Raw genomic sequence first — 20,708 nt, 5'->3', positions numbered from 1 at the left:
TTGGGAACCACGACCGTTCAATCGGACATCACGCAACCGACGCATTTCGCATCTGGTTGGTCATCGTGGGAGGAAGGAGTTCCAGAGTTCCTGTTCAAGGACACCGACACGCCGTGCGGCGTGGAATTTGCAGTACACCAGGAAGCGAGCATCTGGAGGTCATTGCGGCATCCAGCTACCACGTTTTCCTGCATCAAAGGAGCGAGAATTCCGCTGGCTGTTCGGTCCAGCGAGGAAGGAGCTGCTTTCACGGCCCTTGGCGTGTTCTTGCCGCCATTAAAGAGATCAACGAACAGCACTTGGCGTGTCTTTCAGCTTTGAAGCCACTTAAATTTTGGGTGAGACAGTCGCCATTTCTTGGCAATAAAAGGTGTGTTTCAGATTTAAACCGAGACGAAGGAATTGGGCGGCCATTTTGTGTTCCCGCTCGTGTCTCGTGCACGTACTTGGAAAGGTCGACGCTGTTGACGTTCTACCTCAGTATCGTGGTTGCCAAGCAGTTTTTGCGGTGGCAGAGGACAACATTTCGTCTTCAGACTCTCTTCGCCTGTTGCCAAGCGGTTCTGTTCCTGGTCAAGGTCAACGAGGCGGTTCTCACAGCATCGTTGCCTGTTGCCGGGCAGACCAGACCTTGAAGGAGGTTACCGGTGTTTACAATGTCTCCGGTGCCTGTGGATTTGGCGTGTGCCATATAAACTCATAAACATTTCAAGGTCTTGCGAACCTTCGTGTGTGTGCGTTTCCTACTGTATAGCTATTCGCGTGCGTGTGCCCGCGGTGCTCTTTCAGGTCAGGTTACGTCGTCGTTGACAGTTCGCGCGTGTTGCGCGATCACACAGTTCGCGAATTTTTTTTTTAAAACTCGATAATTTCGCTATCGCGATTTTTCTTTTTTTTTACACTCTCGCGTGATACCTCGAGCGTCGCGAACATTTTCAGATTGCTCCGAGATTCCGCGACCGATATCTTTCAATCAATATTGCGAGCAACAAGTACAAGTGTCGCATGTGACAACTACTTGTTTTCTTATTCGCAAAGCATTAGGAGTGATATTGTAACACGCCTGTGCGTGATATCAGGGTATTGTATGTGCTACGCATTTGCGTAAGGGTAGAGATAGCTTGATAAAACCGGTGTTAGGGTTTTAGCCCGTATTTCGCTTCTGGCATTTTGCTTTCTAGGCTGCGACATGTCTAGTTCAAACCGGAACACAGACTCTAATGCTGCGTTGGCGGCACAGCTCGAAGAGACGCGCCGCGAACTCGCGATTATCAGAGCCTCAATGGCTAATTTAGCTTCTACTAGTGGTAGTTCCGAAGGGGTTACCCAGGTCGCAGTAGCAAAAATACCGAAAATTCCCACTTTCTCTAGGAAGAATCCGGTACTCTGGTTCCACCAGATCGAGGCGTCTTTGCGCCGTGCAAATGTCTCTTCTGAGACAGCTAAATTTGACTATCTCGCCACTTCTCTTGATGATGATGCCATGGCTAACATTAGCGATATTGTGGTTAAAGAACCTCCCTACCCTGATATGTTCACTAGAGCTAAGGCTAGACTCATCAAAGTCTATGCCTCAACTGATGAGGAGAATCTTCGCAAACTCTTAAGAGGACAGGTCAATGTTGACTGTCGCCCATCTCAAATATTACGGCAATTGCGTGATTTGAACGCTGCCTGTAGGTGCACGGATACAGTGCTTAGACAAATATTTTTGGAACAGCTTTCCGAGCATCAGCGTGAGGTGTTAATAGCCACAGAGTTTAACGATTTAGACAAGGTTGCTGAAATTGCAGACAAACTTGTGGCAATTTCTGGCAGTCCTTCAAGGGTGTGCGCTGTTTCCAGCGATTCTCCCACACCTAAATCTTCTTCTGGTTCCTCCAACCCTATTGACAATAGGTTTCAGAGAATAGAATCTCTTCTGAAGGCAATTACCTCAAAGTTAAACGCTCATTCCGGGCAGGATAGGGGAACGCGTCGTGGCCCTTCTGCGGCACGATCGCCGTCGCATTCGCGACAATTCAGGAGCAAGTCTCCTTCATCTTCTCAAAGGAGGTCGAGTTTATGCTATGCGCATTCTCGTTACCCCCTCAACCCTACTTCTTGTAAACCGGGTTGTCCGAAATTTGCGGAATTCTCCGCTGCAAAAAACTAGAAGCTCCCTCCCGTACGGAGACGGTGGGTAGTGGAGCACTCCATTCTAGACGTCTTCATTTAAAGGACAGGATCTCGGGTCAGAGTTTTCTGGTCGATACTGGCGCGGATATTTCCCTGCTTCCGGCGGATCCTAAGATACGCCGCAAGCCGTCAGAATTTAAATTGTTAGCGGCCAATGACTCGAGAATTGATACCTTCGGCGAATCATTTCGCATCCTAGATTTAGGATTGAAACGCGAGATTAAATGGAACTTTGTCATTGCAAATGTTCCCTCTGCGATTATTGGAGCGGATCTCTTATACCATTATGGTCTAGCTGTTGATCTCAAGAGAGATCTTCTTGATAAAACAACCAAGGTAGTCTCGGTAGGTGAAATTAAACATTCTGCTGTTCACTCGGTTCATACGAGTGCTTTGAGATCCTCTTGCCCAGCAATTTTGTCTGAATTTCCAGAAATCACGGGAAGCTCCATTCCGGTGCCACCCTCTTCGTCGGAAGTGTTTCACCACATCTTGACGAAGGGACCACCGATCTCTTCGCGTCCACGCCGTTTGGCGCCGGACAAACTCAAGGCTGCTAAAGCCGAGTTCAAAGCCTGGGCTGAGGCCGGCATTTGCCGCCCCTCAAGTAGCCCTTGGGCTAGTCCCATGCACATGGTGCAAAAGAAGGACGGCTCCTGGAGAGTCTGTGGAGACTACAGACTGTTAAATTCGGTAACAATTCCCGATAAATATCCCACGCCGTACCTTCATGACAATAGCAACAATTTGGCAGGGAAGACCATATTCTTTTCGTTAGACCTGCACAAGGCGTTCAACCAAATTCCGGTTGCGCCGGAAGATGTGCAGAAAACCGCTATAACCACGCCATTTGGCCTTTTCGAATTCATGTTTATGACGTTCGGATTGAGAAATGCAAGTTAATCCTTCCAGCGCTACATTAATCGAGCGCTGGGGGATCTCGACTTTGTTTTCATCTACATTGACGACATTCTGGTCGCATCGTCGTCGTCGGAGGAGAATTCGGCTCACCTCCGCATGGTATTTGACCGTCTAAGAAAGTTTCATTTTAGACTAAATGTCGATAAATGCGTGTTCGCAGTTCGCGAACTGGAATTCCTAGGTTATACGGTCAATGCTAAGAGCATACGCCCCACGGCTTCCAAAGTTGAAGCTATACTTAGCTTCTCGAAGCCCAAGACAATCGTCGAATTACGACGCTTCTTAGGAATGGTAAATTTCTACCATCGGAACATTCCGAATGCGGCAGCCACTCAGGCACCGCTAAATTCATATTTTATCGAATCCAAAAAGAATGATAAAAGAGAGATCAATTGGTCCAGCGAGGCAGAAGCGGTTTTTGACAAAATCAAGAAAGATTTTGCACAAGCCACTCTATTAGTGCATCCGCGTGCCGGGGCAGATCTTCGGTTGGTTACCGATGCTTCCGATTTCGCCATTGGGGCGGTTTTGGAACAAAAAAATTCCTCTTTCGGTATTAACTGCTCGGCCTGGGAGCCCCTCGCCTTCTTTTCTAAGAAACTCACTCCAGCGCAACGTAATTATAGCGCATACGACCGTGAGCAGACGGCGATTTATGAGGCAATCAAATACTTTTCATATTTACTAGAAGCGCATCAATTTAAAATTGTCACGGATCATAAGCCGTTAACCTTTGCGTTTTCTCAGCGTCCTGAAAAGGCCTCCCCGCGTCAGCTACGTCAGCTTTCTTATATCGCGCAATTCACGACGCTCATAGAGCATGTCAAGGGTCCTGACAACATTGTCGCCGATGCGCTATCACGGGTGGAGTCACTCAGACTTCCCTGTGAAATTAATTTGAAGCAATTAGCTAAACTTCAAAAGGAGGACGATCAACTGGCGAAATTACGCAAGTCGATCGATCATTCCTTGGTGCTCAAGGATATTTCCTGGGGCCCAGAGCACCACACCGTCAGCTGCGAAATTTCGGCAGAGGCCATTCGGCCATATATTCCACCAACGCTGCGTCGCACGGTGTTTAATATCTTTCACATGCCGGCGCATCCAGGTCCTCAAGTGACCGACAAATTGATCAGACACAGATATGTGTGGCCTGATATGCACCGCGACATTCAGCGCTGGTGTAAGGAATGTGTTGACTGTCAACAATCCAAAACTGCCCGGCATGTGAAGATGTTGCCGGAAAAGATCATTGCGCCTGATGGTCGATTCGACCATGTCCATGTGGACATAGTCGGTCCGCTCCCTGTGAGGAACGGTATGCAGTATCTCCTAACGATGATTGATCGTTTTTCGCGTTGGGTCGAGGCTGTTCCTCTATCTGAGACGTCAGCCCAAACAGTTGCCCGCGCATTTTTTGACACTTGGATATCTCGTTATGGCGCGCCGAAAGCCATAACGACAGACCAAGGCGCCCAATTTGAATCGCAACTCTTTACAGCGTTGCTGTCTTTGATAGGTTGCGATAGAATCAGAACTACTGCATACCATCCCTCCTCAAACGGTTTAATCGAACGCTGGGCATCGGCCCTTAAAAGCGGCATTAATGTGCCATCGCGACAAAGATTGGACGCGCTCGCTATCTACGGTCCTGTTAGGCTTGCGATCACACGTCCGTTCGGACACTAACGCGTCCCCCGCGGAATTTGTATTCGGAACGACGTTAAGACTACCCGGAGAATTCTTTCTTTCGGACGACTTTACGCCGGACCCGAATATATTTATTGAAGAGCATCGCGAGCACATGTGACAGGTACGTCCTGTTCCGGCGGCGCACCATAATAAATCTCGCGCGTTCGTTTATAAAACGTTATATGAATGTACGCATGTATTCATGCGAAACATGGCCAAGAAGGCCCTGGAGAGACCTTATACGGGACCTCATCGGGTTCTTTCTCGTCCTTCCGACCGTGTTTTCACGATCGACGTGAATGGCACATCGAAAAATGTGTCAATTGAACTCTTAAAACCAGCATATCTGGTTAATCAAGATCTTGACGACACGGTCGTGAACGATAACCTTGCTGACGGCTCGGCCCCCGCCACGCTAAGACCATACTCGCGGAAAACAATCTCGTTCAAGAAATGAACGAGATCGTTTTCAGCAGTTGTTTTCATTGCTTGAGCGTAGGAACTATTTAAGATTGTTGTTGTAAATGCAGTAATTGCATCTTTTACCCCTGTTAAATTTGTATCGTGCCATTGCACTAGGGGGGAAGTGTGTGGGCTCGGCGCTGCACTCGTCCAATCACGAGGCTCCGCCCCTGCGCACAAGCGTCTAGAGAGCGAAACGCTCTCGTGAGCCGTTGGCTCGACCTGTTCGTTTCTCGAACTCTTTCAGACAACACGTGTTGTTCTGCGCTCCTGCATTTTCATTAAGGCACATTCTTGTTCACCACGTTGTGGTTTTCCGTTCGACCATTGTTTAAACAGTCGGGATATTGTATCTCTGTGTTGTGTGGACTTTACCGCGAAATAAATCGTGGTAAACGGTGATATCCTGGAGCTTTTCTTTTCCTCGACGAAATCCCTCGTTGACCGTGTCATACTTCGTGAGAGTGTAGGCTCACGGACAAGTTACCTACACTGGTGACCCTCTCTCTCTCTGAGTTAATTATCGGTACACCACGTGCGAAGAGACGGTGGGAGATCCAGTCACTCCACATTTGTGACCCCTTCACCCTCTCATTTCCACATGAATCCGAGAGCACGGCGTGTCGCCGCTCTCTCCCGCAGCCACGGTGTGTCACCAGCTGAATCCTGTTCACTTGCACTAGCCTTACATTCCTGTACACTGATAAATAGTCACACCGGTAAAGACTCCGTTCCCGACCGATTTCGCGTCGTAATCGATCTCCAAGCACCGCGATCATCGTAAACATATTTTGCGCCCCGCACTCTCGCGATCGCGGTAGAATGAAACTCGCTGGCAGCGAGCGCACGTTAATCTAAAATTCTACGTGTCTTTATTTTCCGCCGTATACGAATCCTGGCGCGGCGAGTTAATCAGCAACGGAGGGAACCCAGATCCAGATCCAGATCGAGATTCAATCAAGACCGGGAACAAGACCCGTTACAGTATATTGTATATATGTACAGGGTGTATGAAAATTATATGTCACGACCACCATAGCGTGATTCTACACCTCGCGATCGATGAAGATCTGTTAAAAAAAGTTTCCGCAAAATTGTGCTTGACCTTGAATTTCAAGGTCAATTTTTTTTATTATTGCATTGTATTCTAAGAATCATGTGGATGAAAAGTGTCAAAGGAACCATGGGTCAAAACTCAACCGTTTTACCAGAAATTGATGCACAAGTGCTGTCGGCTGTAAGATGAATTTTATTCATAGAAGTTGAAGATTTCAAATTGAAATGCTACTTGTTGACATAAAAACAGTCATGGAGAGAATGAAAACACACCGCTACAGCTTTAAAGGCTACATGAATACAGTTCGAGTGATCTCCACTATCGTGATTTTGATTACTTTGCTTTTTGATTCAGGACTCGGAATTATTTACCCGTGACTGCCGATTTTGGAAGGCTACGCCCCCCGATCCCGCCGCGCCCTGCTTTGATTGATATCACATTCGTGTAGGGATACGCACGTGTGTGCGTGCACAATCGGCACAGCCCGGCGGTGACGTACCGTCTAGGAGCGCAACATAGCTGCCAATCAAAGGATCCGATCCTGTTGTCCGAAAGAATCGCCGATCTCGTTATCGTAAAGCGGCAGCCTCCGAAGACACTGAAAACGTCCTTTGGTAATTTCCCGATTTCGGTAACTGAAAAGCAACGTAAGGGCGAGCACTGCTTTATGATGACGGGATCGGCGATGGGATCGGATCCTTTGGACGGCACCTATGTTGCCCGAGGTGGCGCGGCGCGTCACTGCCGCGCAGTGTTCCGATTGAACCCACCGTAACTCGCGCATGCGCGACCAAGACAGTAGCGTATCTACAATGACGCAGCAGAGCGGCCAGGGCCAGGGCCCTGGCCCTGATGCCTTGAGGCAGTTATATTGGCGGGAATGTACCGGTGTTATTAGCAGGACGACTGATGGACGAGAGACGTGACGCGGAACGTTAATATTTTATTATACAATGGCAGTTAATACAGTCTGGACACACTGATGCTGTTTCACTCTATTGACTGCAACAGCTAAATTTTGATTTCCATGATAATATGTTTTTACTGCTAACAGAAGGTGTTATGGCTCCATCTCTACCAAACGTTTCTTCTCCAATTTCATTTTCTCCCATTGAGACCATAACATTTTGTTTTGTGCCTCTGTACGGGAATACCTTAAACCGAGAAAGATGTTTGTACATAAATCTTTGTAAAATTAGACAGACGTTCTAGTAGATCTTAAGCTACTTACCGATGGTCCCTTGAGCGTGCTGTTACACTTAATAGATTCATTGTGTTCCATGTACCGACTATATCATGCACAGGTACCAAGTTACCAGTCTCAAGCACGTGTTCAGAACCCATAAGAGTTAAGGAACCATACACTTTAAAGACAGTGTATTTTTGCTGACAAAGAGAGACGGTATACTTCTATAGTACACTTTAAATGAAATATAAGTTTGTCTACATATAAATATGGTACAGTACATGATAACCCAAGCCTCGAGGAAAATGAGAAGTCTTGGAATTATTAAGATTCCACTGCATTTCATAAATTGATATCTAGTTCTGATATAATTTTTATCAGCCCTTGTTCAATATGAAATTTGTAATGTTAAGGATCATACTTACCCATATAGCATAACGGGAACTATTCGAGTCCTTCATGTATATGTCTGGGATGCTTAGGTTATTGAAATAAATTGGTATCTCCGAATTATTTCCCAATGTCAGAGATATGATGGTAGCAGACGTCTCCGTTTTCGGAACAAGTTCTCCCAAAGTTTGGATTGTTTTAACACCATTCTCTTGGTAATCCTCGGAAGAACAGTGTATGGAGATGTCCTCAACCAATATGGGAATATATGGAGTATCATACTGCAAAAGGCTATTACGCCTTCCCAAAGAAAAACTCCAATTTGTAGGACTCATTTTCAGGAATTTTCTACCCTCATTTTCCAACATTTCTCTGCTTGTATCAAAAGCTCTGCTTGTATGCAGTGCTGCGATTCGGCCCAATTTTTCTCGCGCACAGTGATCCCATACATTGGGATGATGAGGAAGCAGAGGCAATTATATTGGCGGGAATGTACCGAAACAATCTGTACCGGACAAAAAGACTCCAGGACGTGTACTACGAGTTACAAAATATATACAAATACACTTGTTATACATTCATTTTTCAGAATCAAATCATTTACTTACTTAACTCGTCCCGCGTCACGTCTCTCGTCCATCAGTCGTCCCGCTAATAACAGCGGTACATTCCCGCCAATATAACTGCCTCAAGGCTGCTCTAGGCGTCTGGGCCCTGGCCGCTCTGCTAGGTCATTGTAGATACGCTACTGTCCTGGCCGCGCATGCGCGAAAAACGGTGGGTTCAATCGGGGAACCAGTGATGCCAGAAATGCGCAACATTCCACGCGCATGTGCGGCGATTAGGCACAGTATAATAACATTCTCGATGAAATGGGGTACTTTGAGCTCCCCGCAGACTTTTAAAAAATTTATATGATTTGATTCTGAAAAATGAATGTATAACAAGTGTATTTGTATATATTTTGTAACTCGTAGTACACGTCCTGGAGTCTTTTTGTCCGGTACAGATTGTTTCGGTACATTCCCGCCAATATAATTGCCTCTGCTTCCTCATCATCCCAATGTATGGGATCACTGTGCGCGAGAAAAATTGGGCCGAATCGCAGCACTGCATACAAGCAGAGCTTTTGATACAAGCAGAGAAATGTTGGAAAATGAGGGTAGAAAATTCCTGAAAATGAGTCCTACAAATTGGAGTTTTTCTTTGGGAAGGCGTAATAGCCTTTTGCAGTATGATACTCCATATATTCCCATATTGGTTGAGGACATCTCCATACACTGTTCTTCCGAGGATTACCAAGAGAATGATGTTAAAACAATCCAAACTTTGGGAGAACTTGTTCCGAAAACGGAGACGTCTGCTACCATCATATCTCTGACATTGGGAAATAATTCGGAGATACCAATTTATTTCAATAACCTAAGCATCCCAGACATATACATGAAGGACTCGAATAGTTCCCGTTATGCTATATGGGTAAGTATGATCCTTAACATTACAAATTTCATATTGAACAAGGGCTGATAAAAATTATATCAGAACTAGATATCAATTTATGAAATGCAGTGGAATCTTAATAATTCCAAGACTTCTCATTTTCCTCGAGGCTTGGGTTATCATGTACTGTACCATATTTATATGTAGACAAACTTATATTTCATTTAAAGTGTACTATAGAAGTATACCGTCTCTCTTTGTCAGCAAAAATACACTGTCTTTAAAGTGTATGGTTCCTTAACTCTTATGGGTTCTGAACACGTGCTTGAGACTGGTAACTTGGTACCTGTGCATGATATAGTCGGTACATGGAACACAATGAATCTATTAAGTGTAACAGCACGCTCAAGGGACCATCGGTAAGTAGCTTAAGATCTACTAGAACGTCTGTCTAATTTTACAAAGATTTATGTACAAACATCTTTCTCGGTTTAAGGTATTCCCGTACAGAGGCACAAAACAAAATGTTATGGTCTCAATGGGAGAAAATGAAATTGGAGAAGAAACGTTTGGTAGAGATGGAGCCATAACACCTTCTGTTAGCAGTAAAAACATATTATCATGGAAATCAAAATTTAGCTGTTGCAGTCAATAGAGTGAAACAGCATCAGTGTGTCCAGACTGTATTAACTGCCATTGTATAATAAAATATTAACGTTCCGCGTCACGTCTCTCGTCCATCAGTCGTCCTGCTAATAACACCGGTACATTCCCGCCAATATAACTGCCTCAAGGCATCAGGGCCAGGGCCCTGGCCCTGGCCGCTCTGCTGCGTCATTGTAGATACGCTACTGTCTTGGTCGCGCATGCGCGAGTTACGGTGGGTTCAATCGGAACACTGCGCGGCAGTGACGCGCCGCGCCACCTCGGGCAACATAGGTGCCGTCCAAAGGATCCGATCCCATCGCCGATCCCGTCATCATAAAGCAGTGCTCGCCCTTACGTTGCTTTTCAGTTACCGAAATCGGGAAATTACCAAAGGACGTTTTCAGTGTCTTCGGAGGCTGCCGCTTTACGATAACGAGATCGGCGATTCTTTCGGACAACAGGATCGGATCCTTTGATTGGCAGCTATGTTGCGCTCCTAGACGGTACGTCACCGCCGGGCTGTGCCGATTGTGCACGCACACACGTGCGTATCCCTACACGAATGTGATATCAATCAAAGCAGGGCGCGGCGGGATCGGGGGGCGTAGCCTTCCAAAATCGGCAGTCACGGGTAAATAATTCCGAGTCCTGAATCAAAAAGCAAAGTAATCAAAATCACGATAGTGGAGATCACTCGAACTGTATTCATGTAGCCTTTAAAGCTGTAGCGGTGTGTTTTCATTCTCTCCATGACTGTTTTTATGTCAACAAGTAGCATTTCAATTTGAAATCTTCAACTTCTATGAATAAAATTCATCTTACAGCCGACAGCACTTGTGCATCAATTTCTGGTAAAACGGTTGAGTTTTGACCCATGGTTCCTTTGACACTTTTCATCCACATGATTCTTAGAATACAATGCAATAATAAAAAAAATTGACCTTGAAATTCAAGGTCAAGCACAATTTTGCGGAAACTTTTTTTAACAGATCTTCATCGATCGTGAGGTGTAGAATCACGCTATGGTGGTCGTGACATATAATTTTCATACACCCTGTACATATATACAATATACTGTAACGGGTCTTGTTCCCGGTCTTGATTGAATCTCGATCTGGATCTGGATCTGGGTTCCCTCCGTTGCTGATTAGCTCGCCGCGCCAGGATTCGTATACGGCGGAAAATAAAGACACGTAGAATTTTAGATTAACGTGCGCTCGCTGCCAGCGAGTTTCATTCTACCGCGATCGCGAGAGTGCGGGGCGCAAAATATGTTTACGATGATCGCGGTGCTTGGAGATCGATTACGACGCGAAATCGGTCGGGAACGGAGTCTTTACCGGTGTGACTATTTATCAGTGTACAGGAATGTAAGGCTAGTGCAAGTGAACAGGATTCAGCCGGTGACACACCGTGGCTGCGGGAGAGAGCGGCGACACGCCGTGCTCTCGGATTCAGGATTCAGCTGGTGCACACCGTGGCTGCGGGAGAGAGTGGCGACACGCCGTGCTCTCGGAGGCGACGCGCCTGGCGAAAGTGACCGGTGACGCACCGGGTTTTTCGAGGTGGAGCACGGCTCGCACCAGCGGAGAGACAGGATAACATGGTTCTTCGACGAAGTCAAAGAGGTGACGCACCACTTCTTGTTCGTCGACTCTCGGAGGCGACGCGCCTAGTGAAAGAGACCGGTGGCGCACCGGGTGTTTCAAGGTAGAGCACGGCTCGTACCAGCAGAACCAGGATGCCGATAACAGGAGGTGCGTTCGACGAACGGCTCGAAGTCAGCGGCGGAGACGTGGACAACAGTTACAGGTAGTATACTCACAGCACTGGAATATCGCACGTGGTTGTTCCTGGATGACTGCTGGCAGACTCAGGTGATTCTGATCAGTCCGCGACGGCTTTTCTAGGGATGGTTTGGTGGTAAGGGATGGTGGTGCGGTGCGGTGTTTTGGTGGTGACGTATAACTTCTTATGATCGTTTTGGAAACTTGATTTTGGATTCCGTTGACCTAGGTGTCTAGGTACGGGGTGCGTGCGGTACAGGCGGTGTTGATATGTTGACAGGAGGCCGGCGGTACGTTCCTTGATCCGCGTCGACACGTCTAACCGGTGGAGGTGTGATAGGGGTTTGTTCGTAACAGGCCTACGTTGTGTAGGTCTGTTACACCCCCCTCCTTCTCCGGGGTCGCGAGCGAAAGGCGGCGAGATTGATCTTTATTCGGATGAAAGCATGTTTTATACAACATTTTACAGAGGGTGGTGTTTGTTACACGTACTGCGATATTTTACAAGAATTATGTGAGCGCGCCGGGAGGTCAAGCCTCTTTATTTTCATATTTACATGTAGTTTATTTGTACTTCTCTTACAGGCTAGATCCCCCAAAACCAAATCCCTTCACCATTATTTTATTCCGTGTTCCGCGTATTGCCGGTCTCATTGCGTTGTTGGGCCGGTGTCCGTGGGTCCGCGTTGTCGACAGCGTAGTAGTCGTCCTGTACGGTCGAAGTTCAGTATCCATCTCTCATCCCCGATGGACGTCAGAAATCGCTTGGCGGTGGTTAGCCGTAAGGATACCTCGACGCGTCGACCGTTCGGTAGCAGGTACCAAGTGGAAGGGCATGGTGCGTCCTTCCCTTGGTACCGTGCTGGTGTTAGGGTGTCGCGGTGGTCGGAGGTCGTGAGAAAGCCTCCGTTCCCTGGTTCCTGGTTCTGGAGCTTCTTCGGGCTGTGTGCGCTTGGTGGCTGTTCGTCGGCGGCCCGCTTGCGGCTTGTTGTTGTCGCTGGTTTTGCCGGGGCGGGTGGCGTCAGACTGGCTGATCGTCGCAACGGTTGCGTCGGCGTTTGTTCCGGTGTCGTTTGTGTCCTCTCGGTGGCCATGTACCGAGTGGTCCGGTTCCGGTGTGGCGGTGGCGATGATGCTTTCCCGGCGGCTGCTATGGGTGCATTGCCCGTCGTTTGTGTGGGCGTGCGTCTTGGCTGCGGTTGTTCCGGTGGTGGCGCTTCCTTTGGCAGTTGACCTGTTGGTTGTATTTTCCGCCTGAGTTGGTGCGTGGGGGCTCGTGTTTTTGTGCCTTGCGCCCGTCCCTTCTTGTTTTGTGGGCCCTTTGCTGGTGGCCATAGTGTGGCCATGTCTTCCTCCTTGCGCCATCGTGGCGGCTCGGGGAGCCCCATGGGGAGTCCTATGGATGGCCCGTGGCCTGCGCGCCTCCTGTGCTCCTCTATGCTAGTGGGTGGAATCGTCAACCCACTAGATAGGGAGCTAGAGATTGATATGGAACGCGGCCGGTTATCTCCCTGCGCTGGTTCCGGTCGCCACGTTACTGCCCGGGTTACCGTCCTTTTCCTCTGGTTTTTCGCGGGTGTGTCGTCCTTCTCTGTGTTGGGGGCCCCCGATGGTCGCCGCGACGTAGCTACTGGTCTGGGGCGGGTGGCTTTACGCCTGGTGGCCTCCATGCCTGTTGGCCCTTTTGAACTGGCCGACATGGTCAGTACTGGGGCCAGAGCTGTCCTCTCCCCCCGGGCTGTCCCTTCTTGCGTTTTAGAGATCTTTGGGATCCGGTACCGTGTTATTGCGCTACCGGTTGCCGTGTCCGTGGGCGGTGTCGGTCCTTCTCGTCGGGGTGGGTTCGGTGTTTGTTCCCCTCCTTGGACCAGGTGCGCGTGGGTGGTCGGCGTGGGTGGTCGGTCTTCGAAACCCGACATGTCGCCAAATAACTCCCTCAGCTCACCGTAGAAGTCGTCCATTGGCATGGTTCTGTGAACTGAACAAAGGCTATTGATTATTTTTCGGGGCCGGGGTGGTCGTCGGGGCGGGGGTGAGTGTGGGCACCCTGGTTCGCTCCGCGGGGGTATCTGGTTGCGCGTCCGAACTGCAGTGATATAAAACTTCAAACATGCGGACCGAATTTGTTGGGCACATTCCAACTCTAATGATTCTAAAATACTATTGCATTCCGGTCCCACATATACGTTTTGCAAGTCTAACAAATTATTCGCGTCATTTAAATCTAAATTAATTATGTCTTCTAAAGCTGCAGGCTTAATAAAATTTTGCCCTATTTCAGAAATTAGCTGCCGGCAATTCTCAAATAATTTATGTATTAAAATTTTTCCAGACTGAAATAGGCGATTAAATCCAGTGAAAAAATGCAATGAAATTTCAAGAAACAAATGTATGCTTTGATGGACGTGTCAGTCAAATACTCCAAAATTGTTTCTGCAGATTTTAATTTATCTTCAACTACGGCTAAACGGAAAAAACTTGTTAACACGTCCCAATTTTCTAGTAATCTAATGACACATTGGTGTAAACAAAGCCATCTGGTGTTAGATAACTTTAAAATTTTGTGATTTTCTATGTTACGTTCCGAACATAATTATCTTATTGCTTTCTCTTTCCATCGGCTGTGCGGCGGTTTGATAATGCATTAGCATTGATATGTTTAAAATATTAATTCTTCTAGTAACGCGAGTAATGTATATATAGGTAACGCATACTCTCTTTGGAATCAACGTCGTTCGTAGGTAGATGTAAGCTACAACCCAAAGATGGGATTGTTGAAGCCAAGTTGTTATTATCATTAAAACAAAGAAATGTCGACAAGCATGTAATCGTAGTGATGTGCGAGAGGGGACAATTGTTTGGAAGCTATTTATAGAAGCATGGTAGCAACGTTCGTCGTTGTGGGTATTCCCTAGCTACACATGTTTCTCCTTTACAAGGTCCTTCGAATACTCTCTCTCTCTCTCTCTCTCTCTCGCACACCGCTCGGCGACAGCAGCGGCGTGTACAGTCACGGGTAGCGGCACAGCCGTACGTGAGATTCGGAACTCGAACGCAAACGGTCGTTTCCGAATTCTTAAATCTGATTGGTTAATGCGCGCAGCGTAATAGGAAGGGACTCGGGACCAGTGCTTCGATTGAGCCCAACTTTTTTGATACGATGGATGGCCGCTAGAGGCGCTGCGCGGACAGTAACGTATCTACTATTGGGTAGATGAAATGGGGTTCCTTGAGCACCCCGCAGAATTTTAAAAAATTTATATGATTTGATTCTGAAAAATGAATGTATAATAAGTGTATTTGTGTATATTTTGTAACTCGTAGGACACGTTCTGGAGTCTTTTTGTCCGGTAAGATTATTTCGATACATTCCCGCCAATATAACTGCCTCAGGGCTCTGGCCGCTTTGCTACCCAATAGTAGATACGTTACTGTTTTTCCGCGCAGCGCCTCTAGCGGCCATCCATCGTATCAAAAAAGTTGGGCTCAATCGAAGCACTGCTCGGGACAGGCACTCTCGCCTTCCGTGAGACGGCGGTCTCGAGTCACTCTTCGACGTACAATCGCGAGGTGCGTGTCGTTTTTTCCGTAAGCCAAATCCGTTAGAGTTGTTCAGAACAAAGGAAAAGCGTTTCCTCTCTGTTCAAGCAAAGGCTCGGTTTACGTTAAACTTTTATATATTAACATTCTTTCTTTGCCCAGGTCATCCTGGTATAGTTAATTAGAAAGTCGTATTTTTAACTCGTATTAGAATCGTTCTGTTTAATATCGGCATTTCACACGTGGCATTGTAACGGTTTCCGCCATCTTGACTTTGTTTAACCGTGCGTGTGTTTCAGTTTCTTTACAGGTGTTTTCCAGCAGTATTATAGTATAATAAATCGAACACAGGCTACATATCTCGTTCAAAGTAATATATTATTTGTAGTGTTCGAGTGGTGAGTTGCACAGAGTATTATATTATCGTTGATCTCATTGAATGTTGAATATCACATGTGCGAATAATATCCAGTAGTCATTTTCGACTGTGGGTTTTCCCTCACTGGTATATTATACTATTCAAATCGTTGAATGTCGAGATTCACATCTGCATATAGTTTCCAGTAGTCCTTAACAGACTGTGGGTTTTCCCTCACTGGAATATTATATGTAAACCGTTGTACTCGCGATACGAATAACAAACATATTAAAATTCTGTCGTTCAGCTAATATTGTAACGCACGTATTCTTTTGTTCACTCATGATCATTCTTTTGATCTAACACGTTATATAGATCTTGCTTTTTGATATAATATATTTATGTTTATACCAGTTAACCTCTAAGATTCATTGTGTCTCTTACCATCTCTTCATATCCAACAAACGATTAAGTGAAACTGCCCATTAGGGAGTAGAGTCATTCCGAACCCAAATAATAAACATAATTATTTCTGGCATTGCCTACGGGAATCCGCGTGTATCTCAATCGGGCTTTCGTCAGAGTGAAATACACGTAGGCAATTCGTAACATCTACTCCGAAAAAATTCTGAAATTCAACCAGAATTGCGCATCTTTTAGCACTGCCCGAAATGTAAGTTGCAACTAATCTAATTAAATTTTCACAATCTGCAGGCAATTGATGGCAAGATTTACTTAAAGTTACTAAATGCGATACTTCTGCACGTAAATGTGTCATGAAAGAATTGTTACATCCAATCATGACGGATGCATTGTCACACGCCATTCCGACAATATTTGAAATAGGAATTTGTTTATCGTCCATAAATTTTTTAAATGTTTGAAATACACTACTCGCGGAACAATTAGCACTGTCTAACGGCAATAAACCTAATAGCTGCGTGGTTACTTTATTGGTTGATGGAGATACGAATCTTACTAAAATACACATAATTTTTATATCTGTAATATTTGTTGTTTCGTCTAATAGAATAGAAAATTTGCAAATTTTTAAATCTTCGACTAAATGCTCTATTTCGCGCTGGGCAATTACGTTCCTAACAATGTTAGCACACTTGGTTTGAGCGAGTGTTAGATTCTGCACAACTTCTGGTTCCTTGCAAATGTCTTGGATTAAAGGTGTTAAGTGATTAACTGTTTTAAATGCTACGTTATGTTCGGCAAAAAAGGCTGCTAATGTAATTTCTGCACGTTTTACTTTATCTTGGAGGGATAAAGTTGTGCTATTAGAACTACTATTGCTGCAGGTGGCATCGGTTTGAATTGAATTCATATTGCGTATATGTTTCACCGTCTGCGAATGCCTCATTAAAGATGCTTTGTCACATGCGACAGCAGTATCACATGGAGTACAATGCCCCTTATTTACTAGTGGAGAAGGAGCTAACCATGCTTTAAAAATATTCTCCTCCCGCCAAGAATATTGAAAACGGCGAATTCTACGCCTCTTTGTAGCTCTTTCTCCACTAGTACTTGACATTTTATAAAAATATTTTTTAATAATATCTTAATACTATCACATAAACTAACGGGTCACTCACTAACTTATAAAAATATATTTTAATACTATCTTAATACTATCACATAAACTAACGAGTCACTCACTAACTTATAAAAATATATTTTAATAATATCTTAATACTATCACATAAACTAACGGGTCACTCACTAATTCACTTATACGCTCGTCTCGTTCCGCGGAGAACTTGACTTATCCCGGATAAGTTATCCGCGCCGCGTTGCTCTAAAGACTAAAGGGATTTTAGGGATTTTGCTATTTTGTTTTACATCCCCGATCCCCCGGGGGTGACTTCTTTAGCCAAAGCTGCTCTGATTGGCTAAGCCAATAACAATGATTGCTGGCGACATTGCCTGGCCAGGTTACCGTAATCGTAATGTAAAGTCGCGATATTTGTAAACGACCCTGTGCGCGATAGTTTTCGGGTGCCCGCGCATTCCACTGTCATGCTGTCATTCTCTACGTTTATAATGTCGGTATGAGATAGTTGTCCGTGCAGAACACAGGCTCTTTGACAAGAATCGCAACTTTTTACTGTACTTTTTATTGCTACTTGGCCAGATATTTTGAATATTTATTGAGTGTGTGTTAGTGTTTTGATTAATTTGTTTTTTTTCACAATGTAGATGGACTCCTTCAACCGACTTACACTACAATCGCCGCAGCCACATTTCATCTCAACGGCAGCGGACGCGGATTCCCACCAGGTGTCAGCGGAGCTCACCAGAATCCGTCAAGCGTTCGCAGAATCTAACGCCCGGGTTGCGACCCTTGAGGCAGCCCAAGAGAAGGCCAGCAGGTTTGCGGCCCGCCAAGCCGCAGCTGAAGCCGCAGCTGAAGCCGTAGCTGAAGCCGCGGCCCCGACAGCGGCCCCGTTACCACCCGCGGGAAGGAGTTATAATGCAGTGCCGCCACCCGCCTCACTCATAGTCCCACAGCCCGCCTCTTTCGTGACAGCAGCCGCGACAACGTGTGGGTTCCCATCAATGGGAAAGTGGTCCCACTTGGTTCGTCCAGCCGCCTCTTTGCCGTACTCATCGTCCGCGACAGAGACCGAATTGCTATGGGTGAGTAACATACTATAATAGTTCATTTCACCGGAATCACATATATCCAGTATCGGACAAAGTGTAGTATCCTTAAAAAAAAAAACGTAAACTTTTTAAATATTGTACTGTAAAGTCTGACCCATATAAGAATAGACTTCTCGAATGATCAGTTTGCGTCGTTCGCTGCGGAGGTTCGCCCTGATTGGTGGAACTCCCAATGCACAACGAGCATGAGCCAATGAGGGGAGTTGGGAGGCTCGCAGCAAGGCGCTGCGATCAGTCGAGCTGCGCACAACAAGTCTATTCTAATATGGGACAGACTATACGATTTGAACTTTTTTGATGAAGCTATTCCATATTCATTGTTTACATTATCATTTCCGTAATAATATCGATTCAAACAATTGCTTCAACAATAAATTGTTATCAAGATGATAATTCAAATAATGCATGTAGAGACATATTATAAAAATGCATTTATTTTTTAAAAATGGTTCAAATTATAAATAAGAACTTATCAGAACAGTTTTCAATCTCCGGTCCCAACTAGGTCTCCTATGTTATTTTTATTATGATTAATTTTTTTTTATTTGTTGCAGAACAAAGTATTTGTCGACGCGCAGAGGAGGTTTATTCACCTGCATCAACGCGCGGCAGCGACCGCCGAAGCCCGCGGACGCGGAGGCCGAGGAAGACGAAACAGAAGAGACAGACGAGACGACAGACGAGACGACAGAGACAATCATAGCCGTCCATATAATTTCTATTTTTAAATAAAGATTACACATGTATATATATTGTAACGAGTGTGTTTCGTCGTCGTTCGGCTTCCTCGCGTCCGGGCTCCTTGATGCTGAGCAGCTCGCCGATCCAGGGTCCTAAACGACAAATGGAGTAACGACGCGAGGGACGGAGTCGGTACGGGTCACCCACATCGGTGTCCACGGCAGCGGCAGCGAACGCCGCCCGACGAGCGACGGCGACCTTGGAGGCAGCTCGAGAGGAAAACAGATCACTCGGGGCCCAGATAGCGGCCCTTAAGGCAGTCCAAGAGAGGGCCTGGAAATCAGAGGCCCTCCAAGCGGGCAACGAAATCGTGACGGCGGCCCCGGCAGCAGCATATTCGTATCCACCGGCGATTCAAAGCTTCCTGGCGAGATTCCCGCCAGCGGCCCCGTTACCACCCGCGGGAAGGAGTTATAATGCAGTGCCGCCACCCGCCTCACTCATAGTCCCACAGCCCGCCTCTTTCGTGACAGCAGCCGCGACAACGTGTGGGTTCCCATCAATGGGAAAGTGGTCCCACTTGGATCGTCCAACCGCCTCTTTGCCATACTCATCGTCCGCGACAGAGACCGAATTGCTATGGGTGAGTAACATACTATAATAGTTCATTTCACCGGATTCACATATATCCAGTATCGGACAAAGTGTAGTGTCCTAAAAAAAAACGTAAACTTTTTAAATATTGTACTGTACGATTTTAACTTTTTTGGTGAAGCTATTCCATATTCATTGTTTACATTATCATTTCCGTAATAATATCGATTCAAACAATTGCTTCAACAATAAATTGTTATCAAGATGATAATTCAAATAATGCATGTAGAGACATATTATAAAAATGCATTTATTTTTTAAAAATGGTTCAAATTATAAATAAGTACTTATCAGAATAGTTTTCAATCTCCGGTCCCAACTAGGTCTCCTATGTTATTTTTATTATGATTAATTTTTTTTTATTTGTTGCAGAACAAAGTATTTGTCAACGCGCAGAGGAGGTTTATTCACCTGCATCAACGCGCGGCAGCGAGCGCCGAAGCCCGCGGACGCGGAGGCCGAGGAAGCGGCCGAGGAAGACGAAACAGAAGAGACAGACGAGACGACAGACACAATCATAACCGTCCATATCATTTCTATTTTTAAATAAAGATTACACACATATATATATATATATATATATATATATATATATATATATATATTGTATGGACATGATATTTGGTCCCCTCAGGGTTTCAAATTCATTTACCAATCCTCTCCTTTTTCCACTCTCACCATCGCCTTTTCAGCGGGACCTACTGTTTATGGTGGGTTCCGAACCACCTTTTGCCAACAACACGTGAAAAACACCCCGGGTGGGTCACTTTCCGGTTTTTGACCAGACGGTCACCCATCCTAGTGCCGGTCACGTTCCACGTTGTTTAACTTCGGTGATCTAACGAGAACCGGTGCTTTCAACGGGACTACGGTTGTTGGCTATATATATATATATATATATATATATATATATATATATATATATATATATATATATATATAGAGAGAGAGAGAGAGAGAGAGAGAGAGAGAGTTTTGGTATTTTACTTACCCTCACACGTTCCTTTGCGTTCCATGCTGTTCCCTTACGCGCGTAATAAT

General features: G+C 45.8%; 2 protein-coding genes across 2 annotated transcripts in view; one reads left to right on the top strand and one right to left on the bottom strand.

The window, feature by feature from the left end:
- Window positions 1-10,914: 10,914 nt before the first annotated feature.
- Window positions 10,915-20,708, bottom strand: part of LOC143214783 (uncharacterized) — a 34,243-nt gene continuing 24,449 nt past the window's right edge. Inside the window, exon 2 of the mRNA XM_076436171.1 lies at window positions 10,915-13,739. Within this exon, the coding sequence (XP_076292286.1) occupies window positions 12,412-13,728 (1,317 nt within the window). The 5' untranslated portion in view covers window positions 13,729-13,739 and the 3' untranslated portion in view covers window positions 10,915-12,411. The remainder of the gene's footprint in view (window positions 13,740-20,708) is intronic.
- LOC143214784 (uncharacterized) lies at window positions 15,245-20,229 on the top strand. Its single transcript, XM_076436172.1, has 4 exons — window positions 15,245-15,699; window positions 17,865-18,305; window positions 18,887-19,656; window positions 20,040-20,229. The coding sequence occupies exons 2-3, from the start codon at window positions 17,865-17,867 to the stop codon at window positions 19,058-19,060; spliced, it is 615 nt and encodes a 204-aa protein (XP_076292287.1). The 5' UTR covers window positions 15,245-15,699; the 3' UTR covers window positions 19,061-19,656; window positions 20,040-20,229.

The sequence above is a fragment of the Lasioglossum baleicum genome, chromosome 13, assembly GCF_051020765.1.
Source record: "Lasioglossum baleicum chromosome 13, iyLasBale1, whole genome shotgun sequence".
Classification (NCBI taxonomy): Eukaryota; Metazoa; Arthropoda; class Insecta; order Hymenoptera; family Halictidae; genus Lasioglossum; species Lasioglossum baleicum.
The sequence above is the reverse complement of the archived record's forward strand: the minus strand, read 5'-3'. Positions and strand labels throughout refer to the sequence as shown.

Coding starts and splice junctions, on each gene's coding strand:
- LOC143214784 (XM_076436172.1), top strand. CDS start 17,865: ATGGACTCCTTCAACCGACTTACACTACAATCGCCGCAGCCACATTTC. Junction 18,306..18,886: donor CAGAGACCGAATTGCTATGG/GTGAGTAACATA, acceptor TATTTGTTGCAG/AACAAAGTATTTGTCGACGC.